Genomic DNA, 16358 nt, shown 5'->3' with positions numbered 1-16358 from the left:
GCCTGGCTTAAAATTTTGGGGCCTTAAATATGTGAAAAGAGAAGCAATAAAATGGCATGATAATTAAAATACCTTCTTCATGAATGACTCGTTTCTCTTCATAGCTCACTTCTCTTTTCTCATAAGCTTCTTCCCATTCCTCTTCCCCTTCATCATAGCCTTCTTCCTTGACATAATAGTCATGGTCTTCGCCATAATCTTCTTCCCATTCTTCATAAATTTCTTTGGGCTTTTCATATATTTCCTTCTTTTCTTCATAAATCTCTTCTCTCCTTGCCATGGATGTTATTTTGATCTCTTTGGGCTTCTCTGGCAGCACCTCAGGAACTTAAAAAAAAAAAGAAAAAAAGACTATTTATATCATAGCCTGGAATTTGCAAGGCACATTGGATGTTCGCTGTTTATGAAGTTATTTCACCCTCACAGATGGTTTAAAGAATTTTTTAAGCAGTCCTAATCACGTTGGATTTTAAATGTGTATGCTGTTTACATAAAGACAAAAGTGAAACAAATTTGACTGATTCAAGGTAATTGGAATTTACTATTTTTTAAAAATATTTTTTTAGAAAGGGTAAGTTACCTTTAGGTGGTGGGACTTCTTCAGGACCTTTTTTAACCACCTTTTTGGAGACTTTCTTTACTGGAACCTTTTTTTCTGCTTAAAAACAATAAATTTTAAAATTTAAATTAAAAAAAAAAAAAACAACAAAAAACAAAACAAACAACCAACAGTCATAATGAAACATGTACACACTGTCTAAAGACTTTAAATATTCTTACCTGGCTTTTTCTCCACTGGTGGTGGAACAAGAGGTAGAAGAATAGGAATAGGAGCAGCTTGTAGGAAAAAAGAAATATTTAGAATAAAATGTGATCTTGTAAATGAATAAAAATCCTAATGCATTTGGAAAATATATGTCATGATTTTATTGCAGCTGCAGAATAAAAGCAAACATGGTGCTCATTCTGACAGTTTACTGTAGCTGGAAGAATATATTGTGAATGTGGATCCCCAGTCTACCTTTATTTGAACCCTGACCCTTCTCAGCTTTATTTTCTTTACTGCCATCACTCTCCTATCTTTGCTGACAGTAATTCACCTAAATATCAAGTCTTCCCCTTCCTGCTGCCACTGCAAACATTTACCAAATTATCCTGGAAATGAAACCAAGATGACTGAACTTTTAAGGTCCATAGTAAGCTACTGAATGTAACAGAAATATATATAATGTTTGTAGTCCAATACCAGAACCTGGGAAGATACTATTTACCATAAACATGCAATTTGCTGTACGGTTTTAAAAGAATATTTGTATTTTCTTTTCTTTTTTTTTTTTTTTTTTTTTTTTTTAGTAATTTAGGTGACTTGTTTAAAAGATATTTCTGTGACAAAAAAAAAAAAAGAAAAGGTGAAAATAAAGAATGATCAGAAGAGGAAAACTGAAATAAAAGGAATATCAAGTGAACAAGAGACTGATAGGAAAACAAGATGGAAAGTACAAACACTTTTTAAGAGAAAAGTCTTCATTCCTACCACTACCTGTGCATAGTTTTCACCTTCCATACAGCATAACAAGCCTATTTAAGCCAAGCCTTGATCATATTATATTTATAGAGAGATAAGTAACTAGATCTTATCACTGAGCTGTCTAAGATATTTCTCTGAGGTTCCCACTGGCCTGCTGCTTCAGTACAGATATAAAACACCACTATGGAACAAGCATGGTTTGTTACCCTACCTTCAGCTGGTTTTTGAGGTGGAACTGCAACCTTGGCATCAGGAACATCTAGAAAATCAAAATGTTTAATTGACTTAATAAAAAAAAAATAAAAGATTTGAATATGCTGTCCTCAAGAATAATAGTTCATGGTGCTTTAATCTTTCCTTTTCTACCATACAAGGATTGCAGCTTGCTCCTCAAAAATAAGCTAGCTGACCAATAGATAACTAATTGCATTAATCTTTCTGTCTGGCCAGACTCTATACTGTTTCATTTTATTTCTAAATAATTCTAGCATAATTTTGGAGTAGGCTCTTAAGAACATTCAAAACAGTAGACCATTATATATCATAAGGAGATGACTGCTACCCATTTTGCCTCCTTGGTTATTTTTTTCAGTTGTGCAGAAGACACTGAATCTACTCATTGGTAACTCTTAATTGTTCTCTCAGTCATTTAAACAAAAATAAACTTCTGTGATTCAGAGAATGTGGCTTCCTGTATTAGACAAAATAGGACCTCAGACACATTAGTATCACTGATTTTGGAGTTACCACAGTATTCATTGCCATTATTTATGAGAATAAATAGTTCCTCATATATATGGATAAGGAACATTTTTTCAGGGTGTAGATTTGACTTACTATAAACAGGAAAAAATTATTTGAAAATAGAAGATAAAGCAGAGCAATGCAATAAATCTATGATAGTATAGACATGATCTTGTGCCAGACTTGCTGTCTTTACCTGGTGGCTTCAACTCCAGTTTGATTTCTGAAAAAAAAAAATATTAGATTTCCTTTAGGACTGTTTATTTTTCCAGAATCATGTTTCAAACACAAATTTGCAGATGGCCATGATTACAATTTTGTTTAGCAAATTCGCTAACCTTTGGTTACCAGATAGAGCTCTGCAGTGCTTCTTGCTTCTCCTCTTGGTTCAAGACGAGCAATTACAGAATACACACCTGCAACAGGCAACAATGTTGATATTTATATGTCTTTATCATTGAAAAAACAGACAACAAAATGACATAAAAGAATAGCATCAGCACAAACATTCCATGCATTTTTACCTTCATCTTCTGCAGTAACGTTGTGAATAGTCATATAGTGACAGCGACCTTCACTCCTGAAGCTGTACTTGGGACTCTCTCTCAGTTCAGTGGGGCCTTTATACCATGTCACAACTGCATCATCAAAAGACACCTCGCACTCAAAGGTTGCAGACTGGTGTTCACTCACTACAATGTTCTGTATGCTCTTTGTGAACTGAATTGGTTCCGCTGTTTTTAAAAACAAAAAAAATATATCTATTGTTATGCACCACCAGGCCATATAGCTTATTTAATTCCTTATTGTTTTCACAGCTGCATTATTGTAAGAGTTAATAACACTAGATCTTCAAAAAGTAGAGTAAGAAAAAGGGACTCCATCTTCTATGAAGTTGTCTATGTAAGAATGAAGATTGGAAGACATAAGAGTATAACAAGATTGCCATGCAAATAAATTATACAAGAGAAGTCATTAAGGAAATCAAAGATAAAGAATAATTAAGAAAAAGAGGAAATCTAAGGAAAATGTAAGAGTATCAGAGAAAAAGAAAATAAAAGCAAGTATGACTCGGATTGCTTGAGGGCCAGGGGACATTAGTATTCATGATTTAGTAAAAAAACCTAACTTACACAAGTATGTCACATATTGTTCAAAGAGAAAGGACAGCAAAATTCCTTGTTTAGTCCATGTCCAAGTTTGGGAATATCTCTTCAAGAAATTCCTTTTATTTTCATTTGTTCTGTTAGTGGAACATCCAGAAACTGTTTATCACTACCATAATAAAGAGAATCTATATCTGTTTACAAACCTTCAATGGCCAGATCTGCAGTTGTTTCTAGATTGTCAAGCCTGCAGGTATATTGTCCCTGGTCTTCTGTTCTAACATCCTTGATGATGAGTTTGTGTACTTTATCAGAGACTTGTGTTGAATATCTCCCGCCTATCTTAATGGGTCTCCCATTTCTATACCACTGAGACTTGGCATTTGGGATAGAGAATTGACAAGACAGCGTGCATATGTTTCCTTCCTTGAAAGTGGTGTCATGAAGATGCCGTTCAACTGCAGGTTCTATTAGCATGTTAAAACACACATTTTAGCAGACATCAGACAATGGAATAATTAAAGCATAAATTAATTCAAATACATATTTCAAAAGTACACTTACCAATGACAGTTAGCCTGGCACTGGCAATGTGTGGTCCACACACTATTCTGAAATTTCCCTGATCCTCAAGTTGGCAGTTCCTGATTCTCAGTATGTGGTGATCACCTTCAATTCTAATTTCATATTTGTCATTGGAGTCCAGTTTCTGGGTTCCCTTGTACCATGAAAGTTTAATTTCTGGATAATTAATTTTAATCTCACATTCAAAGATGGCATCCTCATCTGTTAAAACCGTCTGGTTTTCAATGTCTCTGATCAGAGTAATAGGCTGAAAAATATTAGTTTAAATTAGTTTCAAGTTCCCTGTTATAGACTGGAATATTTCATAAATCAGACCAAAAATATGTTACCTCTGTCTGTGAGAGTCGTTGCTGAATAAAAGCTACAAGTTCATCAAACTCCTGATCTTCTCTTTGAGCTTTTTCTGTGAGTTCAATTTCCTGTGAAAAGGAGTAATGTACTCAAAGATTAGATACTAAACGTCATGCCTTCATGTTTATCCAACATAAAATTAGTTCATACATCAGATTTTCTGTAACTGTACTGTAACTAGCTTATCTTTCCATCTTAAAAACTGCAGTCAAGTTGTGTCGACAGAACATACTTGACCAGAAGGTCCATTCCTTCTTGGGTCTGAGCATAAAAGAAATTGAGAACTGCCAGTAAAAGATCTAAAGAGGAACCAGAAATTCCTACCCATGCTGTAGCACCAGCGCGTGGACACCAATCCTGTTCACAGGAATCATACTACTCCTAACAAAGCCAATGCTGCAGTCACGCTGTGTCTTACCAATCTATGACTTTCTTCTGCTTGGGTTTGCTTTAATAACTCAAATGCTTGCAGGAGGCCACGGAAATCTGTAATTCCATACATGCGAGCATATTTCTCATATTCTTTGGGATCTACATTTTTGAGAAGTTCCAAGATATCAATAGGTTGTTCCTCTTCTTCCTTCTTTTTTGTTGGAGTGCTATTCAAATCAACGACATAAGTTAAAATATACAACACCTCATTCCTAGAAAGTTGTTCACTGATAAAATGAATCATCTTAGAGCTGCCTTGTGCAGTGGAATCCTTTAGTTCAGTTTAGTTAGGTGCTTCTATTTTTAGTACAGTTATTCATATTTAACCACTATTAAAAAATTATATCTTGATCTGATATATAGAATAAAAAATGTTTCTTCTATGTTGATGGCAAATTAATCTATAAAAACTTTCTATATACCTTTTTAGTTTTGCCCTGAGATCCCCTTCAACAACTTCTTCTTTCTTTCTTTCTTCAACTTGTAGGTTTACACTCCTCTCAATTTCACCATGTTGGTTAAAAGCTACGCATTTATACATGCCAGAATCAGTTTTTATTGCATCCTTTATTTCTAGTTTGGCTTCATCTCCTCTCTGCTGGATTATAATGCGACCTCCCTGGTTGAGTTGCCTCCACTTTCCCTTCATCCATTTAACATTTGGAATTGGGTCTCCTCCAACTTTTGCAATAAATTTTGCAACAGTCTCTGCAGAAAGATGCAAATGAGGAAGATAAGTCTTTCCAGCTGCCTATGACAGCAGGACATAAACAAAAGGTACAGGCAAATAGAAGATAATGTATGTTTTTGAAAAGAGTTCTTACTTTCCATGACTTTGATATTCTGAGGCTCTGTCACAAAATAAAGTTTTCCTTCCACTTCTACTTTCTTAGCCGCTGGTGCAGCTGATGGTTTTTCTAAAAAACAGAGTCAAACAGTTAAAAAGATAGTTTCATGTAATAGTTTATGTTCATGTGTGATGATGCTTCCAAAGGAATTGTAAAAAAGAAATTAATTACAGAGATGGAACCAAATATTATGCAAGAGATAAAAATACAAAATACTTTCATGTTATTTTAATTAACTTGTATTTTACTTCCCAGATGAAAGTGGACACTGTGGGCCATACTGTGTTGTTAATTAACCTTAGTCAGGTCATTTACATTCTGCATGGATGCAAATTCATAGATGGATATGCAAATAGGAATCCTCATTTTCTAAATGGATAAGTTTTTAGGGAGGTATTCTCTTCTCTGTTTCTGAAAATTTCACTCTGAGTTACTTGCATTTTTTTATCAGTGATCTACTAAATTCTCATTTTCTTTTGTGTAGTTCTTGGCCTTGCAGTTACCCGAAAAAAGATAGATATTACTGAACTCTTATTTATTTTACACAATGGTAAGGCAAGACCTACAGGAAAGAACTCATGCTTAGACATACTTTCAGCTAAAATGTCAAAATGTCTTAGAGTTGTAACAGTACTGAAGCAATTAGCCTCTAAGACCATGTCCTCAATCAAATTCCTTTTGTATTTTCCTTTAATAAACACCACTGTTCCCATCCTTTCCATAAAATATGTATGTCCAAGTAATTTCACTCATTTAGCTTGGATTTTTCTTAAATTTGGTGTTTAGATTTAGCAGTTACTTTCTTAATCTTTTCGGTAAGAATATACTATGGATTTGACACTGATCTCCCACTGTTTATATCGCTATTTATATATAAATTATTGTTAAATATACTGTCTTCACAGATTGTACAGTTTTTCAAAGAAGTAAAAGATACTGATAGTTTGCTAATAGATTATTAACATTTTTTTTCCAGAGAAAACAAAGCAGGATGGAATTGTGCTTTACATTTCTATCTTAGACCTTGTTTTTCTCCATGTTACTGTACCTTTAATTGTCACTTTAGATTTGCAAGTATCACTGCCAGCTGCATTTGAAGCTTTGCATACATATTCTCCTGAATCGGATTTGATAACTGCAGCAAGTTCCAGAAGAGCTACTCCATTAGCAAAGCTGAAGTTGCATCTGTCTGAAGCTCTTATTTCTCTCCCTGCCTTCAGCCACTGAATCCGGATTGGCTGTGATCCTTGGACATGGCAGCTGAGATGTAGGGTATCACCTTCCTCTGCTGCTGCTGTTGGCTGAAGAGGCTGGTCAAAAACTGGAGGTTTTTTAGGTTCTGGAATATGAAAATGCTTGAGTGAATACTGAAGGAAGGAAAGTAAGATTAAGAATGTAAGAGAAGAAGAGATACATGTGATTCTTAAGAAGACAGTGGCAAAAAATGAAGATAAGTCTGAGAATGCCAATCATATTCAAATGGAATTAATATCAGAAGAGTATGTTTTCTATGCAAACATGCAAGGAATATATTTTCTCCACGTAGCAAGGACATTCACATGTGAAAATAGTATAAGAACTAAAGCACTGCTATTAGGCTGCAAAACTATATAAGCACCTCTATAGAAACAAATATGCAATCCCCTGCAAGAGTGTTATGATGAAGTGCCATGCTGCCACAACACACTGCCATGGCTGCTCAAGCTTAGCTGTAACTGCACAGAAAATTGTTATTCCATGAAAAAAGAATGACTAAAAATTCAACAGAAATGTCACACAAATATTTCAATGTTCACTTTCGATCAGTCATAGCAAATACTGAAAGAGTAAAGAAGCTTCTCCCTCAAAAATGTTTAATTTTTATCACAAAATTGAAAGAATTCCTTGATTTTGTGGTTTAACTCAGTTTCATCTTGTCCATCTCAGGACAAATTACTGCTGTTAGGTGAGTAAAACCAGCTCATAAGACAGAAGCTGTATAATTGCAAGCAATATACAACAGAGGAAAGAAATAACCGAAGGAAAATAAGACTTCAACTAACCTCTGATAACAACAGAAGATGTACACAACACGCTTCCTGCTTCATTGGACACTTTACAGGTATATAAACCAGCATCTGATTGCTCTACACTCTTTATATGCAAAAGTAAGGTATTGTTTTTGAAAGAGATTTCACAATGAGGGCTTGAATGAACTTCCTGATTGTTTTTATACCAAGCAACAGTCAAAGGCTGAGAGCCAGAAATACGGCCCTCAAGTTTAAGTTCATTCCCTTCTGTTTCTTCTACTGCTTCAGACAGTTTCTTAGTAAAAGTAGGTGGAGTTTTTCGTTCTGTAAAAAAAGAGAACATATTATTCAAATTCTATGAATCAAATCTGAAATGAAAAATTCTAAAGAAAATGCTTCAAGAAAAATTTGAACGTTGGGAAACTGATATTTGTTCTCATTCATATAGGATTTTTTTTTTTTTTTTAAGTATGCCAATATAAACAGCAGGTGTTCTGCTCTTAGAGTCACTGTCATAGCTGACTTTTCTATTTGAAAAAAAAAAATCCTCTTACACTGATTTAAGTCAAATGTCATTTAAAAAAAACCCAAGATTTTTTGTCGAGTTCTCAAGAAAGAAATAGGCTATGAGAAACTAGACCAAAGAAAATATTCTTTCATTTCTCCACCAACTGTTGTTAATGACTCTTTCTAATTCCCTTAAAAGACACATGGGTATCTCCAGATACGTACTTTCAAACTATATCTCAAATGTTTTTCTCAAATTGATTGTAGTAATAAGGTTAACTTCCTTTATAATTAAAGGAAGAAAAATTTACACACAATATGTTATCTATTCAGTACCTTTAACATTCAGTTGAGCTGTGCAAGAGTCCTTCCCAGCTTCATTGCTAGCATAGCATGTATACTTTCCAGAGTCTCCCCTGTCAACACTCAAGATGGTCAAGTGAGCAGTGTTGTCTACATAACTGATCTGGTAGTTTCTTCCTGTTCTAATCTCTTGGTTATCTTTTGCCCAAGTGACTCTAATGGGCTGTGTTCCAGAAATGTGACACTCAAAGTCAGCACTTTCTCCAATAATACCATCCACAGGTGTAATTGGGATGTCAAAGAATGGAGGAGTCTTCCCTTCTGAAGAGTGAAAGAAATAAAAAAGCATCACTTCAAAATCTTTATTTGCTTTAAACCTCTGTGAAATAAATATTATTTGTAGAATATTAAACCCATATGTAAAACAAAAGTGAGTTTCAAGATATTTCCATTAAATATTTCACAGCCCACCAACCTGTAAGGACAAGCCTGCCACTAGAAGAAGCAGTCCCAATCGCGTTGGTAGCTGTGCAGGTATATTGCCCAATAAGGCTCCTATCTGTCTTCAAAATCCGGAGAGTTGCTACGTTATCCACAAAGGACGTGTGAACATTGTAGTCCTCTTTTAAATGAACACCGTCTTTAAACCAAGTTACTTCAATAGGTTCTGAACCAGCAATGCCACAATCAAATGTAACTGGTAAGCCAACAGTTTCATGAACATCTCTTAATTTTCGTGTAAAAGAAGGAGGAAGTTTACGCTCTGTAAGAAAGCAGGTATTGTACAGTGAGGGTTTTCAGAAGATAGGTACCTATTGCTGTATTCAGTAGTAATCACTGTAGAGTGATATAATACCAGCAGTATAGGAGTAATATACTGTAGAGTATGATGGATTTTTGCTCATAGCCTCCAAATAAAAATGTTATTCAGCTTGTCATTTATTTGGAAACTGATGTGAAAAGAGCACTGTGTATATAGTTACAGGAAAATACATAACTGCTCTGCCCTTAGTTACATCCAGTGAGCCTATTTAACCCTCAGGACAGCTAATGGTGGAAACAATCAAAGCGATATCCTCAACGGGGAAGAAAGATGGAGAAGCTTGCATACCTACAGAAGAGCTGTGATCAGTAAGAGACATATTTCGATTAGCTTTACTGGTGGGCCTTTGTTAATAGACGACAATTCTACAGGCTATCTTACGCTTCAAGAAACAGTAAAGTGTTTAACAAGAAAAAGGTAATCCTTGTTTTTCAAAAGAGAAAAATACTTAAATACTTAAGAAAAATAGGCCATTTTCCTATTTTTTAAAATTAAATATTCACCTTGAACTGTCAGCAAAGACGATGAAGCAGCCTCCCCAACAGCATTTTCTACTTTGCAGATATACTCCCCACTGTCACTACTGTCTACCTGGCTGAAAACCAGAGTGGCAACTTGGTTCTTATAATGCATTTTCACGGTAGCAGTTCCTCTCAACTTTGTATCGCCTTTGTACCATGATACAATCATTTCTGGTGTTCCAGCAACCTGGCACTGTAAGGATGCAGAATCCCCAACAGTCACCTGAACTGGCTCCAAGGGTGTAATGAAGTAAGGTGGTTCTGAAGAACAAAGACACAACATTAGCGTAAAAAGGTTTTGCACAATGACCATTAGAAGCTCAAATAACACTTGATGAAGTGATGGTGGCTTGACGCACCTAGTACTGTGATTGCACCATGACAATTGTCTTGTCCAGAATCATTTTCAATATGACAAGAATATTGCCCCTGATCTTCTAGTTTGCTACTAGAGATTTCCAGTATGGCAGATGTTTCTGTAGTGGTGATGTTACACTTCTCAGAGTGCATTATTTTTACTCCATTTTTCTTCCATGTTACTGAAATTGGTGGAGTACCCGTATATGTGCATTCCAAGATTAAATTTTTCCCTTTTTCTACATTTAAATCATTCACCTTCTTCACAAATTTGGCTGGTTCTATAATGAACAATGTGAAGAAAAAAAATTAAAGAAGGCCAAGAGACCATTTTTAGAAGCATAATAAGCATAAGAAACAGCAATCTGGACAAACCTTTGACAAAAAGATGTGCTGTGCAAGAAATCTTCCCTGCCTCATTGGAGACCTGGCAGGTGTAGTCTCCACTCTGAAGTGGATGTACATCAAACAGCTCCAGTTCTGCAATTGAATCTTGCAAGGTGATGTTGCATCTTTCTCCTGGTACTAGTTCAACACTACCTCTAAACCATTTAACTTCCAGTGGAGGGGAGCCTTTTACGATACTGGTAAAGGTTATGTTTTCCCCAGATAAAACATTCAGTGGTTCAAGTTTCTTCACAAAAGATGGTGGTTCTAAGCATGCAAATAAAACAGACAGAGAAGAAGTACATTTGAACTTCTCATGAAGAGCATAGTAATCAGAAATATGTAACGAAGGAAAGAATGAAGGTTTTTTGAAAATAAACTTGTGCCCTCTGACTCTGGCTTCTTTTTGATACTGACCTCTAACACTCAAAAATGCGCTGCATTCATCAGACCCAGCTACGTTACTAGCTGTGCACAAATAAGTTCCCATATCAGATTCCTGAAGTCTATTCACTTTTAGAGAACAGGTATTGTCTGTAAGGGTAGCCTGATACTTGTCTCCACTGGTAATCTCCTGTCCATCATGAAACCAGGAAACCAGAATAGGTGGTGACCCATAAACTTTGCACTCCAGTACGGCAGAAGAACCCAGCTGACCGTATGTTTCTTTCAGTTTTCTTGTGAAAGAAGGAGGTATAATACGATCTGCATTTGTTAAGAGAATTAAAAAAAAAAAAAAAAAAAAGTAATTACCATATATGAGCTTAAAATGCAGAAAGTTCCCCATGCATAATAAAATCGGTCTGTTCCTACACACTTAAGTAATTGAAGAATAGCTGGATGTTGGTTAAGGATACACTGGAGCTTTCTTTAAGACATTTTGAGGGACACCTTTTATTTTTGCAGTTCTTTTTCATAAGAAACAATATTGTTCCAGCTGTCCAATAAGACATGTAGCTTAAGGCTGAAGAAATAAAACCCTTGCAACAACTTCTGCCCCTCAGAGGTTACGCAGGCATCTAGTCTTGATGCCTGTCAAAGTGGCATGCCAAGTAGTCCTAGGATTATACAAGTAATGCGTCACTCATGACTAGTCTCAGACATGAGAACCAGTTTGCTGTCTGAAGGCTTTGTAAAAGAACTATAGGATCAGACTCAAAAAGAGTAGTCAACTAACCTGAAACATGCACTGAAGCTGTGCAGCTGCTTTTACCAACACTGTTTTTCACCTCAAAAGTATATTCTCCGCTGTCTTCTAGTCTTGCATTGAGGATCTTAAGCCCAGATACTTTGTTGAAGAAACTGATTTTATATTTATGGTCAGTGGACAATTCATTTCCATCCTTAAACCACCTAGCAGTAAGTTCTGGTGTGCCATCTACTGCGCATTCCAGAGTACAAGAGTCTCCAGCTGTAACTTTGACTGGGCCTGGCTTCTCTACAATGACTGCAGGTTCTGCAATAACATGCAAGTCACAACATTTTTAGTATGATAAAAATTGAAATTTTAAAGCATCTTAAAACACACTGTGGTTTTTATCCCATGCTACCAACCTAGCACTGTCAGCGTGGCAAAACATTCCTTAACTCCAGCATCATTTTTTATCTGACAAACGTATTTCCCAGCATTGGCTGGTTCTGCATTTCCAATCCGCATGGTTGCAATGTTTTCTGAATAGGAGATCCAAAGATTTTCACTTTCTCTAATGATTTCCCCTTTGTCTTTTAACCACAGAACAGAAATGGGCTGTGATCCTTCTACTGCAGCCTGCAGTTCAATTGACTCCCCAACTACGACAGTGAGATCACTCAGCTTCTTCACAAAGGACGGTGGTGCTATTTAAGAGAAGATATTTAACAGTAAAAAACCATGCCAGGAATGGAAAAGTTGGAGGAGAATGGCAGGAACAATGAAATGCCAAAAGAGTGCCAATGTCTGTACAAACCTCTTAGTGTTACAGAGCCAATACAGGAGTCACTTCCCACATCATTTACAGCTTTACAGTGATATTCACCAACATCTCCAGTATCCACACTAAGAATGTGAATACTAGCTAGGTAGTTCTCGGACATAACCTTATACTTCTTGCTGCTCCGAATTTCTCGTTTGTCTTTATACCATGAAATCTGGAATGGAGGAGTGCCCTGAAGCTCACATTCAAGGTGAATATCAGACCCTTTCAAGGTCTGGACTGGATGGGGCTTCTTGGTAAAAATGGGGGGTGCTGGGAAAAAAAAAAAAAAAAAAAAAAAAAAAAGGTTAAAATTTGTGTTATTTGAGCAAAGGAGATTGAAGAGGACAGACTATTCAAGTAACTGTTCTGACACTGAACAGCAAAGATGAACCATAAATAAGAAAGATCTCCCACAGCATAACAAACCAGCAAGAGATCTACCTTCTATTCAGACAGGTTTTTGCCTCTGGCTAAAGAAAGTGGGATTTAACAGCTTTTCCACAAGGGAGGACTCATATAGATAAAAAGTAAGGAAAGAGCTGGGATTCTGACCTTTTACTTTCAGTGAGGTACTGGTGCTTGCACTACCCGCTGGATTCTGAGCTTCACAAGTGTAGTCACCACTGTCTTCAACGCTGAGGTTGTGCATTTCAATGGCTGCCACCGAATCCACAAAGGACATTCTGTATTTTTCACTGGGATGGATCTTGGTATCACCTTTGTACCAGGTGACTTTGATTTCTGGAGACCCACCTATTTTGCATTCATACTTAGTGGAATCATGCTGTTTCACAAGTCTGGAGGAGTCCAGTTTCTTAATAAACCTTGGTGGTTCTGGAAAGCCAAAAAGGGGAGATGATGCACTGACTCTGAATAAGCAGGGACATACATAACAGAAAATGGAAACTTTGAGAACTTAGGCAAACATTCTAATTTTGCAATTGCTATGAAACTTATTATAGATTATTTCAAGTTGATCCAAAATCTAGATTACGAAGTAAACAAGTTTTCTATCTGCGTTTCAATTAGATTCTCTGTTCTTTACTGTCCCACTCTAATTGTCCTTCTATGTATTCAGTACAGATCCGCTGACATGTGTGGTTTCCTTTAAGTAATATCCTCTTGCAATACATGAATCATCAAAATGTCTGATGGAAATGCAAGAATCCAAACTGTTCAGCCAAGAAATATTATTAATGACATTTATGATGAGCATTATAGCAACTGTTTTATATCCTAATATATCATTAACAATTGATATAGTCAATAAATGTGCCTGCACTATAACCCTTCACATATTTATTGCAAAGCCAAACATAAAGGTGTGTGTAAGTAATAAAAGTCAAAGAGCTTAGGTAGCAAACAAAAGAGGTTCAAAATAATCATGCTGGGAAGGATCATGACATGGCTGGTATTACAGAAATAGGGCTTAAAGGTCCTGTGACTGAAAAGAAACCGGATGGTTACATTTTGTTCTGTAAGGAGAGAAAGGAGTGGAGGTTTGACACTTTTCATCAAAAGCACCATATGGATGATTCAGAATCACAAGACTGAATGTTCATGGATCAAAGATATAACTAAATTAAACCAAGAAGTGGTAATGTGGGCACAACAAACAAATCTCTGCAAAACAGGATGAAGTGCCTCTTTGTGCATCTGTCTGTAAAGTGTAGGAAGAATAACTATTTTATTGTGGGTTACTTCAACCTGTGGGACATTTGCTGAACATCCTATGTTGTTAGTAACAAAACTTCCTTAGAGTTTTAAAAATAGAAATGATGGCTTGTTAACAAAAGGACTCTTGGAACCTTAGCAATTTACTATCTGATTTCACTTTGACAAAGAATTGATTACATATCTGCATGCTAACATTTGCTGAGTAGCCACACTAATTCTACTCCTTTCCAGAAATGAGGGTATATGAGCTAGTAAGGTATGTACTTAGATGTAAAGCAGTTTCTAGAACCTAAAGCAATTGTTAAAACTACAGACTGGGAACATTAGATGGGAAAGTTAATAAAAAATTGGGAGATTTTCAAGGTCAATTGCACAAAATATCTTAATTCTGAAAAAAAAAAATGCTGTGTATCATAGAAGAGACAGCATCTGTTCAAATTAAACATGTGTAAATCAATACACACAAAGAGCTTGCCCTTCCAAGTTCTGTGAAAACTGGCTGACAATGAACATCATTAATTTCACGGCCCTGGGGAAACTGTACAAACCCTAAAGGATTGAAATGAGTGCCAGTATAAGTTCAGGATCAAAAGGAAAATAATAATTCAGGGCAAAAAAAGAAAATCAGGATTTTATGAATAAACAGTTGAAGAGTAAGAAAATAAGGCCAGTAGGGATGATTTTATGAATGAACTCTGGTCAAATAAACCTATTAGCAATGTTATCATTATTAACAAACAGAATTGTGATTTTGGTGGAAACGAGCTTTAAATCTTTTAAAGAGGTTATATTTCTTGCTACAATTTTTCAGTGCTCTTTGTAAGTCAAGCTATATAATAACAGCATCCCTACTTGCCACTTAATCCACAGGTAATTCAGCCTGCCATACTCTTCCCACCCCCACCAAGAAAAATCCCCATGGATAGAATATACTCTAGATATATACAATACAACTGACAAACAATTATTATAAAATCTCGCTAGTGGTAGTTCAGCCTCATATGTTATTTTTCTTGGAGAGTAAAATTCATATTTACTCTTGAAATGTTTTTGTTCTTTTCCCCATAAATTCATACAGAGAGAAAAAAAGAGAAAGCACTAAACCAAGAGGGATATTTGAACTCATGCATAATTTAAGTAGCTTATTTTAAATACATTCTTTTATAAAATCAGTAAGAATAAGATATCCGGAACAGCTATATATAAATAGAGTGTTCCCACCTACACTAAGGAAATTACATGAATATACAAGTGTCACTTGTACCAAGACAGTTTGATCCAGTCATAAATTTAGATCATTGGAATGTATAAGATCCAAACACTATGTGGAGAAGCAAAGTGTTGGCGGAATGGATACCTGTCACCAAGTCTGCCCTCAGATCCTCCAATTTTGCTGTCTAGAACAGCAATTTCCAATGTTTTCAGTCGGTGAAAGAGTAAAACTCTTAGCAGGAGCTGCACACCCTGTAAAAATATATCCAAGTCTTGCAAGTGAACTGAGTTTCTCTCAGTTATCTTTCCCTCCCCTGGACAACTTAATGAATGTCACTGCTGGAGAAAGACGTTAGGAAGACATACTTTGCTGGCCAACAGGGCCATTCATAAAGATGCAACAGGGCACTAAGAGCTAACATTTCAATGGAAGAATCCCTTTGATAAGACACATCATGCACTATACCAGAACAGAAGATGACTAAGTATTCAAATATTACAATAATATTTAAATAAAATAAGACATCTGTGTAGCATCTTGTAAAGGTTGTTAGTCTCACACATGTCTGCATTTAGGGCTTTGTTTTCCAGGTGTCTGCCTTGCAAATAAAAGCCTCGTGAACACTAAAGCTCACAGTAATACCTTGTACAGCCAGCTGAGCTGCACATGCATCCTTTCCAACACTGTTGCTCGCAGTACATGTGTAAAGTCCAGCATCCCCTTTACCAACGTTTAAGACTGTCAAGCTGGCCGTGTTTTCCACCAACGTCATCTTGTAGTTGCCACCTGGGCGTATCTCTCTGTTGTCTCTGGTCCAAGTAATCCTCATGGGAGCAGAGCCAGTCATGTGGCACTTAAAGGTTGCACTTTCCCCTCGTGCCACATTGATAGGTACTGGCTTGATGTCAAAGAAGGGAGGTTGTAGATGTTCTGCAAAGAGTAAAGCATGACAGAGCTCACCACCAAACCCTCCTCACCACACACCTCACCATGTCATGCCCATGCTCCCTGA

General features: G+C 36.2%; 1 protein-coding gene across 1 annotated transcript in view; it reads right to left on the bottom strand.

Moving 5' to 3' along the window:
• TTN (titin) overlaps window positions 1-16358 on the bottom strand; it is a 241668-nt gene that overhangs the window by 152611 nt on the left and 72699 nt on the right. The window contains 26 exon segments of the mRNA XM_026852428.1: window positions 73-327; window positions 581-658; window positions 781-837; window positions 1740-1787; window positions 2469-2495; window positions 2611-2688; window positions 2797-3006; window positions 3585-3845; window positions 3943-4210; window positions 4293-4382; window positions 4733-4913; window positions 5169-5454; window positions 5571-5663; window positions 6643-6933; window positions 7637-7927; window positions 8447-8734; window positions 8889-9176; window positions 9740-10018; window positions 10117-10395; window positions 10490-10768; window positions 10919-11206; window positions 11679-11957; window positions 12056-12337; window positions 12448-12726; window positions 13009-13290; window positions 15989-16276. Coding sequence (XP_026708229.1) covers window positions 73-327; window positions 581-658; window positions 781-837; window positions 1740-1787; window positions 2469-2495; window positions 2611-2688; window positions 2797-3006; window positions 3585-3845; window positions 3943-4210; window positions 4293-4382; window positions 4733-4913; window positions 5169-5454; window positions 5571-5663; window positions 6643-6933; window positions 7637-7927; window positions 8447-8734; window positions 8889-9176; window positions 9740-10018; window positions 10117-10395; window positions 10490-10768; window positions 10919-11206; window positions 11679-11957; window positions 12056-12337; window positions 12448-12726; window positions 13009-13290; window positions 15989-16276 — 5625 coding nt within the window.

This window comes from Athene cunicularia, assembly GCF_003259725.1.
Source record: "Athene cunicularia isolate RWA chromosome 7 unlocalized genomic scaffold, athCun1 chr7_part1, whole genome shotgun sequence".
Lineage (NCBI taxonomy): Eukaryota > Metazoa > Chordata > Aves > Strigiformes > Strigidae > Athene > Athene cunicularia.
Note: the sequence above shows the minus strand (reverse complement) of the source record. Positions and strands in the feature narration are given on the sequence as shown.